The sequence below is a fragment of the Solenopsis invicta genome, chromosome 3 (assembly GCF_016802725.1).
Source record: "Solenopsis invicta isolate M01_SB chromosome 3, UNIL_Sinv_3.0, whole genome shotgun sequence".
Lineage (NCBI taxonomy): Eukaryota > Metazoa > Arthropoda > Insecta > Hymenoptera > Formicidae > Solenopsis > Solenopsis invicta.
Window position 1 is genome coordinate 9,347,912 of NC_052666.1, and position 10,187 is coordinate 9,358,098.

Consider the following 10,187-nt stretch of genomic DNA (forward strand, 5'->3'; position numbering starts at 1 on the left):
TGGCAACCGGCTGTGTTGGAAGGACAGACCCCCCCCTCCTCCACATGTTCCGACCCTTTTTACCTTGCTGCGATAGATAGTCGCGTCACAATAAAATCATGTGCATTAATTTTATAATGGACCATGTATAGAAATGTAACAATTTTATCATATCAAGATTATTAATTATATTAAAAAAAAATTATATTAATATAAATTTACCATTGCAATGTTACTAATGTATTAACACGTTTTATGCAACAGTACATATTATACATATATAACATGTATTATTATCCCAGTAAAATATTCTTTACGTACAATATTATGTAGCTATATATAATTATATATAATTGTACATAATTATATATCCAATTTTTTGATATATATATAAATGTATGTTATTATATATAATTATATTTATATTACATAAATATATATTAAAATTTATATTATATAAAATATCTCTGATATATTTTTGTAATTTTTCTGTTGTGTATGAGTGTGGTATTAAATTTGGAGTAGGTCGGTTTTTTTAATGTAAAAGCCCAATTGACAAATATATTTAAAAATTTAGTCAACAAATATACATAATAATATTTGCATATTAGATGTTCTTCGATATTAGTTAACTAATGTAAAAGAATATGATGAGCTGGCTATAGAATTTGAATTACAACAAGTTGGCACGCATATAATCTATAAGATATATGAATTAAATAGAACTAAAAGAGTAGAGGATAATCGTAATGTGTTGAGAAACCGGCAGTTCGCAATTTAAACTCAGGACAAGCGGACACATAACTGTGTCAATATTAGATCTTGTTTTCGTTCAACTAGTTTATAAGTTTAGATATTGGATGTCATAGCTTAATAGGTCGAGCGCGCTTATTTTCAAAATAGCACGTTAATCTCTCCGTACCGAGGTCAGAACAATATTGACCCTTGGACAGAATTTCGCGCCAATGATCCCGTCCCCTCCAACGGAGCCTGTTCGATCCGATTTTCGGGTACCACCGAAGTACGAGCGATATAGTCGGGAGATTCACCGGAGCACCGTCGAACGAACGACATCGAGCCTTCGAAATCACGGGTCGAGTGTGATCGCCCTTTTGACTCAAGCGCAGCGCGACGGCTCACGGCTCCATCGCCACAGTGCCACGGCGTGCCGGAAGCGGGAGGTTGTAATAGATCCTGTGTAAAGGCTAAATAAAGAATAAGTGTTTGACTCTATCAATCGTGAGTTCTTCTTGGACGACTTCGCCTTCTGATCCTGCTGATTTTGAGACTGAAAGAGGAACGTCGGTGCTCGTCTCGATACGACGGTGTGAGTCAGAGCGCGACCGGGCTCGATTGGCATCACGGTCCCTCTGACGATCAACTCGGCTGAACCTCGACGCGTCGTTTGACGCACACAGCATCCTTGGCGCTTTACTAAGCGACGCCGGCGTCCGCGGACATCGCGAGATTTGAAAATCGCATCCGCGACATTGTTGGTCCTTCGAGCCGGATCTAAGGCATTGTGTGCGCTCAGCGACCATTCAGAGGGGACCACAGAGGCATAGACCTGAATGCATCATGACCGATCAATTACTGGCCACGCAGCAGATGCAGCTACACTCAGTGGCTCGAGCGCTCTCGAACTTCAAAAAGGTTGGCAAGAACAACTACACGCCAGCGCTGATTCGAGCTCGATTAACTGGATTGAAGGAAGTCTGGTCACAGTGCGCGGCCACCCACGCTGCGCTACTACATGCAGTTCCAACCGCCAAACGGACGGGCCTCAGCTACTTCGACAACACGGAGTTCGACGATCACGAGGAGATATTCCAGAGGGCAGCGGACTACATGACGGAATGCCTCGAGGAGCTGGAGCCCCCTCTCAACTCAACACCATTGGTAAGTCCTCCGGCGTACGGTAATCCGTCTGCGTTACTTTCCTTGTCGCATTTACCGCCTATCAATATACCGCCGTTCTCGGGAAGCCATGAGGATTGGGAGAGCTTTCGCGATCGATTCACGTCGCTCATAATTAAAAACCCGGAGTTAACTCCATTTTCACGCATGCATTACTTAGCGTCTAGTCTCTCCGGGCGCGCTCTCGAGTCGATACGAACGGTTCCAGTCACCGCGGATAATTTTGAAGTGGCTTGGCGATTGCTAGTCTCGCGGTACGATAATAAACGGCGATTGGTCGGCGTGCATGTCTCCGCGCTGTGTAACTTGCCGAGCGTCACGCGCGAATCAGCTATCGAACTTCGCGAGCTGCAGGATAAAGCCAATCGAGCTATTGCATCGCTTCGGAATCTCCACCGTTCATCGGACGAAATGTTGAGCGACGTCTTAGTGCATCTCGTCACTCAGCGGCTTGATCACGCTACGCACAAAGCGTGGCGATTGAAAGGAGGCGATGAGTCTGCGATTCCGAGGTACGACGACTTAGATCGATTTCTCTCCGCGCGCGTGCGAGCCTTGGAAGAACTCACGCCTCATAACTCCGCCAGGCCCGCACGGTCTTCGAAATCCGCGTCTATAAACGCCGCCACCACGTCTCAAGTTTCGTGTCCGATCTGTAAAGCGTCTCATTACCTGACTAAATGTCCGCAATTTGTTAAGAAGAGCCCGAGTCAACGCATGGAGTTTATTAAGCAGCACCACAGGTGCATTAATTGCCTCAGTGCGAAACACGCTCTGTCTTCATGTCCAAGTCAATACACTTGTCGTCAATGCCAGAAACGGCATCATTCATTGCTCCATGTTGACTCGGTCTCATGCGCTGCCACAACGGCAACATCGACTGAACCGAACACGCAAGCGGAAACGGGGGATGGTTGCGAGGCGGTCGCGTTGGTTGCCTCAAACAAATCATTGCCTCGAGCTCCGGTGCTTTTGGCGACAGCACGAGTCACAGTTCGTTCACCAGCGGGCCGCGATGCAAACGTCCGAGCGTTGCTCGACACGGGATCTGAAATCACCTTCATTTCCGCCCGGCTCGCGCAAACTTTAAGACTGCGTCGCCTCCGCGATCCATTGTCGCTCTCAGGCATCGGAGGCCTCGAGGCCGGCAACTGCAGGTTTGCCGCTCATATCATAATCTTGCCGCCACGTCAAACCGAGCCGCGTCTCGCGGTCACCGCGGCAATCTTACCGTCTCTCGCTGATTACTCGTCGAGGCTCGATCGAGCTGGGTTCAACTGGGACCATCTAGCGGATCTCGAGTTGGCAGATCCGCATTTCACTAACTCTGATCCCATTGAGCTTCTCATCGGCGCCGATATCTATGGCGAGATATTTCTTGGCGAGATACGGAAGGGAGCACGCGGGCAGCCCTATGCGTTGAGGACAATTTTTGGATGGGCCTTATCCGGCCCTACACAGGTGTCGAATCCGGCCCGCCGAGCAATTACTGTTCAACATTGTTCGGACTCAACGTCGCTTGCGCTCGATCGCGAATTGAGAAGATTTTGGGAGATCGAGGAGGTTCCGCGACAGACTGTGCTCAGCTCGGAGGAGCAACGATGCGAGAATCACTTTGTTGCTACTCACGCGCGTTGTTCCGACGGCCGATACACTGTGCGCCTCCCATTCAAGAGTGGTCCTCCCATCACTGTCGGTCGGTCTCGCGATATCGCTGAGCGATGCTTAAAAAGTTTATTTCGCCGTTTTAAAGTTAACGCCGCTCTCAAACAAGAATATTCAAATTTCATGCGGGAATACGAAGCGCTAGGACACATGCGAAAAGCATTGCCCCTCTCAGAGTCTTCTCAGTGCGTGTATATCCCCCACCATCCCGTCTTTCGCGACGGCAGTGCGACCACGCATTTGCGCGTGGTATTCAATGCGTCGAGTCTCACGTCAAGCGGGAAATCGCTCAATGACCATCTGCTTCCCGGACCGAAATTGCAGACGGATCTAGCGGCGGTTGTAATGCGATGGCGACAGTTTCGCTACGTGTACTCGGCCGACGTCGCCAAGATGTATAGGCAGATCGTCGTTGATTCGCGTGACGTCGATTATCAGCGCATCTTATGGGTGGACGGTGAGACGGAGCGCGTGCAGGATTATCAGCTCCTGACCGTGACGTATGGCACAGCGTCAGCGCCGTTTTTAGCGCTGCGAGTGCTGCGCCAGTTGGTTTGCGACGAGGGACATTCTTTCCCGTTAGCCGTCCCGGTTCTGACGGATAACATTTATGTTGACGACGTCCTGTTCGGCGCCGACGATGTCCCTCTCCTTCGACGAGTGCGCGACCAAGTATGCTCGTTACTCCGCTGTGGCCAATTCAATTTGCGCAAGTGGTCCAGCAATTCGTCGGCTCTTCTGAGCGACATTGACGACCGCGATCACGGCCTAGCCTGCAGCAAAGACCTGCAACCTGGCGAGAAGGTGAAGGTCCTCGGAATCTGCTGGCATCCCGCAGAGGACGTGTTTAAGTTCCGCGTGTCCTGTCCTCCCTCTGTCTCGATCACGAAGAGATCGATTCTCTCAAATGTCGCGCGGATTTTCGATCCGTTGGGGTGGAGTACTCCGGTCACAATTACGGCAAAATTATTTCTTCAACGACTATGGCAATCGCGGCTCGATTGGGATGACCAGTTTCCCGCCGACCTTGCGAAGGAATGGGAGGTTGTTCGAGCGTCGCTCCTGGCGCTCGACGGCCTTCAGCTGGATCGATGGGTTCGACGCGGATCGGGGACGACGGCTTACGAGCTGCACGGATTCGCGGACGCGTCCTCCCAGGCGTATGCAGCCGTAGTTTATCTGCGGCTCCTTTCGAACTCCGGCGAGATCTCCTCGATGCTCCTCGTCGGAAAGTCCAAGGTCGCTCCCGTAAAAACATTGAGTGTTCCACGCTTGGAGCTCTCAGCGGCGGTGCTGCTCTCCAGATTGATGAACTTCGTGATCGCGTCTCTTCATGTTCCGGAGGTTCCGTGCTACTGCTGGACGGACTCTACGGTCGTCCTTGCGTGGATTGCGCAGCATCCGTCGAGGTGGCGAACGTTCGTTGCCAATCGCGTCGCGAAAATTCAGACCCGACTTCCCTCCGCTGTTTGGAGGCACGTGCCCACCACCGATAACTCCGCCGACTGCGCGTCTCGCGGAATTCCCGGACACCAGCTCGCATCACATCCCCTTTGGTGGCATGGTCCGGCGTGGCTTAGGCTTCCGAGCTCCGAGTGGCCCATTGTCGGTCCTCCCCCTGAGACCTCAATGGAGCATAATCTGAGGACGTGTGCTCTCGTCGCTATGCCGGACGATAATGGAGTGTGGGACCTCGCCGCGCGCTACTCGTCTTGGTCAAGGTTAATGCGCATTACCGCATACGTCATGCGATTTATCTCGCGTGCTCGCGGACATGGGGCTGTACCGGCCGAGAACGTTGAGACTCCTTCGTCCCTGACAGTCCGCGAACTTCGACGTGCGACGAACTTTTGGGTGACAACCATTCAATCGGCGCTATTCGCGAGCGAACTGGCCGCGCTTCAAAAGGGGGACGCACTTCCGGTGAAAAGTGTACTTCTGCCTCTCGCTCCGTACTTGGACGAAGACGGAATAATTCGCGTTGGCGGGCGGTTGTCGCGGGCGTCCATCCCGACCCGCTCTAAGCACCCGATCGTCCTCGTTTCTCATCCCCTCGTCCGACTTCTCATACGGGATATCCATCTGAGATATCTCCACGCAGGCACGCAGCTTACGTTGGCTACCTTACGGCGAAATTTCTGGGTAATCCGAGCTCGCAGTGCAGTCAGAGCGGTCATCCATCAGTGTGTGGCGTGCACTCGCGAGCGAGCTGCCGTCCCGACACAGCAAATGGGGACCCTCCCTCAAGTAAGAGTCTCTCCTCCCGCGCGTGCATTTCTTCACAGCGGAGTGGATTACGCCGGTCCGATATTTATCAAAGCAAGGTCTGGCCGCGGAGTAACTTCCCGAAAAGCATATATCGCCATATTCGTGTGTCTAGCAACGCGCGCGATACATCTAGAGTTGGTCGAGGGATATGCCACTCCGGCATTTTTGGGAGCTTACTCGCGATTTGTGGCTCGAAGGGGTCTCCCGACGTCGATGTATTCCGACAACGGGACCACCTTCGTCGGGGCTGATCGCGAACTGACCGCCGCGTTTCGGGCGGCACTTCGCGATCCCACCTTCTTGAACAGGACGGCCTCGGACAATGTCGGGTGGCATTTTCTGCCTCCTTCTGCCCCTCACTTCGGCGGCTTATGGGAGGCTGGTGTGAGAAGCGTAAAATACCATATTCGCCGAGTGGTGGGAGCGCATACGCTGACATTTGAGGAGTTTTGCACGCTCCTTTGCAATGTCGAGGCATGCCTCAATTCCAGACCGATAGCGCCGCTCTTCGATTCGCTTGACTCCTTTGATCCGCTGACTCCAGGGCACTTTCTTATTGGAGCTGCGCTCAACGCGAGTCCGGAACCGTCCCTGCTGCAGGTAAAAGAGAATCGCCTATCTCGGTGGCAGCTGGTTCGGCAGCTCACTGAGCGCATTTGGAAGTTGTGGCAGAGCGACTATATTAACACGCTGCAGCAGCGGGGAAAATGGCGACGTAAGCAGCCGAACCTTCAAGTGGGGCAGCTGGTTTTGCTTCGCAACCCACAGCTCCCACCTTGCAAGTGGGAGCTCGGCCGCGTTGTGCGGTGTCACCCGGGTCTCGACGAATTGGTTCGCGTTGTGACGGTCAAAACGGCGTCGTCCGAGTACAAGCGTCCGATCGGCAAATTATGCGTCTTGCCGATCGACATTGAGCGTGCGGCGAGCGCTGAACAGTAGTGCTCCTTCTGGTTTCAATGTGCCGACCGCCTCGCTTGATTCTGGTCGGGTCGTCAAAATCTCATATTTCGCTCTCTGCCCTTCATGAATCAGTCGTAACGTCTTTCGAAACTATAGTTTCGAGGCGGGCGGTATGTTGAGAAACCGGCAGTTCGCAATTTAAACTCAGGACAAGCGGACACATAACTGTGTCAATATTAGATCTTGTTTTCGTTCAACTAGTTTATAAGTTTAGATATTGGATGTCATAGCTTAATAGGTCGAGCGCGCTTATTTTCAAAATAGCACGTTAATCTCTCCGTACCGAGGTCAGAACAATATTGACCCTTGGACAGAATTTCGCGCCAATGATCCCGTCCCCTCCAACGGAGCCTGTTCGATCCGATTTTCGGGTACCACCGAAGTACGAGCGATATAGTCGGGAGATTCACCGGAGCACCGTCGAACGAACGACATCGAGCCTTCGAAATCACGGGTCGAGTGTGATCGCCCTTTTGACTCAAGCGCAGCGCGACGGCTCACGGCTCCATCGCCACAGTGCCACGGCGTGCCGGAAGCGGGAGGTTGTAATAGATCCTGTGTAAAGGCTAAATAAAGAATAAGTGTTTGACTCTATCAATCGTGAGTTCTTCTTGGACGACTTCGCCTTCTGATCCTGCTGATTTTGAGACTGAAAGAGGAACGTCGGTGCTCGTCTCGATACGACGGTGTGAGTCAAAGCGCGACCGGGCTCGATTGGCATCACGGTCCCTCTGACGATCAACTCGGCTGAACCTCGACGCGTCGTTTGACGCACACAGCATCCTTGGCGCTTTGCTAAGCGACGCCGGCGTCCGCGGACATCGCGAGATTTGAAAATCGCATCCGCGACATAATGTAACACAATGTAATACATAAAAAGTTATTCAAAAGTAATTTTATAAAGCAATGGTAGATAAAAAGAGACTCTGTATAATTAACAGTATTTCAAAATTAAATTTGATCTATGAGAGTCGGCACAAGGTATTAGATATGCAAATAAAATTTATTGACGCTGGTATAGGACGTGTATTTGATGCTAGTTACAAAGTCGTTTGTTACTGTAGTGATAGTGCTGAGGAATATAGAATATACACTACTCAAAAGAAAATAGGGAACACTTTCCAGACACCAAAAATTAGGCTATTTTCAAATGACTGTAACTCGGTGAAAAATCGTCGTAGATAAAAAATAAAAAAAGCATTTTGAAGCTTGAAGATCCAACTTTAACGCTCTATCAGCAGATTTTCAAAATTCTTTTAACTTCCTTGTCTTATGCAGTAAAAAAGCACACCCTGTTTTGTTCCTTAAAATTTCGTATTTTTGACACTTTGCAGTTCGACCAACAAATTTTTTTCGAACAATTCAAGTAAAGCTTCATAAACTACAACATTTTGCCTACAAAATGCTTTTTTTAAAATTTCTCTACGATTTTTTTTGACCGAGTTACGCTACTTTGAAGCTAAACCTGCATTTTTTACAAATGATATCCGTACTCCGTGAAAAATCATCGTAGACAAAAAATCAAAAAACCATTTTAAAGCTCGAAGTTCCAGCTTTAACATGCTGTTAATGGTTTTCAAAAATTTTCTCAATTTCTTAGTACTATGCCCCAGAAAAGATACACTGTTTTTTCCTTAAAATAACGTATTTTTAACAGCCTGTAGCTCAATAAAAAAATTTTTCTCGACAAATCCAATGCAAGTGCCATAAAGTATGACATTTTCTCTACAAAATGCTTTTTTTAAAGTTTTCTCTACGATTTTTTTTGACCGAGTTACAAGACTTTGAAGATATACATTTTTTACAGTACATTTTTCCGAAAAATGACGTCTACCGCCGACATTAGCATTACCCAATGTGCACCACGTGGAGGTTGTCGGTCGGATTTTTGCACATCGTGTGTGTGTGTGTGTGAGTTTGTGTGTGTGTGTGTGTGTGTGTGTGTGTGTGTGTGTGTGTGTGTGTATGTATGTATCACAGCAGAGATAAGGACCCCGCAGTTCGTCACTTCTGCAGTATTTAATGACTCCAAACCCTCTCTGCTGTGTGTGTATGCGCTCGCGCGCATGAGAGTTCAATACTGTGTATTTCCTCCTCTCTGATCAATTACTGCTTGCAAGCGTTCTCGCATATTTATACATCTTGCAATACGATCTTGCGGAATGTTGTGCCAAATTTCCGTTAAAATTTCTCCCAATTCTTCTAAATTTCGCGGCTGTTCCTCGCGACGCCTTAATCGTCGTTCCATTTCATCCCAAATATGCTCGATTGGATTTAAGTCCGGGCTATTGGCGGGATGATTTAACAGTCTAATTGCGTGTCGTTGAAAAAAACGTCGCGTTATATTCGCCGTATGAGGTCGAGCGTTGTCCTGCATAAAAATAAAGTTCCGACAGGTTCGATTTAATAGCAAAACGTGTGGTCGTAGAATATCGTTGATATAACGAACACCCGTCATTGCCGGAGGTGGCAGGATCACTAGATCACTTCGTCTTGTAAGTGATATACACCCCCACACCATCACGGAACCGCCGTTGTAGGATCGTATTGGCATAACGCAACGTCGATCATAGCGTTCATTTCGTCGACGCCAAGTACGTATACGAGCATCATTGCCATAAAGGCAAAAACGTGATTCGTCGGAGAAATATACATTTCTCCAATCCCTAGCGGTCCAATTTATGTGATCGCGCGCAAATTGATAACGTACTTGGTGATGTACGAGTGTGAGTCTTGGTACTTGTGCACGAACACGAGAACGAAGACCGGCTTCTCCCAAACGGTTGCGAATTGTTTGTTCGCACACATGGCGCAAATGAATGTCATTACGAATGTTTCTTGCGGTAATTATTCGTCTTTCTAATGCATAACGAACAATGGCTCGATCTTGTCTATTTGTCGTTAATCGAGAACGACCACTACCTTCACGTCTCGTGTAATTTCCCGTGTCTTGATATCGTAACCAAGCTCTACTCACTACGGACATAGATGCACCAATATCTTGCGCCACATAACGCATACTAAAACCTTGTTGCAAAAGCGCAATTATGCGTGCAACTTCTACGGCCGATAAATGTCTACGCGGCATTTTGAAAATTCCGTGTCGCTTATCACACTGCGAGTATCGCCGGCGTACTAAACAAAATTTTATTGTATTGAGCATGCAATGTTTACATATGGTCATCTTTGTCTAAAAAGAGATTTTTTTTAGACTAAGACGACTATATGTTTACAGTTCACAGGATTGGAGAAATGTATATTTCTCCGACGAATCATGTTTTTGCCTTTATGGCAATGATGCTCGTATACGTACTTGGCATCGACGAAATGAACGCTATGATCGACGTTGCGTTATGCCAATACGATCCTACAACGGCGGTTCCGTGATGGTGTGGGGG

The 10,187-nt window shown here is 48.6% G+C and overlaps 1 protein-coding gene across 1 annotated transcript; it reads left to right on the forward strand.

Annotated features, from left to right (window-relative positions):
• The first annotated feature begins 1,557 nt into the window (after positions 1-1,557).
• On the forward strand, positions 1,558-6,768 carry LOC105207014. The gene has a single exon (XM_011176462.3). It carries the CDS (start codon positions 1,558-1,560, stop codon positions 6,766-6,768), a length of 5,211 nt encoding a protein of 1,736 aa, XP_011174764.3.
• Positions 6,769-10,187: the final 3,419 nt, after the last annotated feature.

Coding starts and splice junctions, on each gene's coding strand:
- LOC105207014 (XM_011176462.3), top strand. CDS start 1,558: ATGACCGATCAATTACTGGCCACGCAGCAGATGCAGCTACACTCAGTG.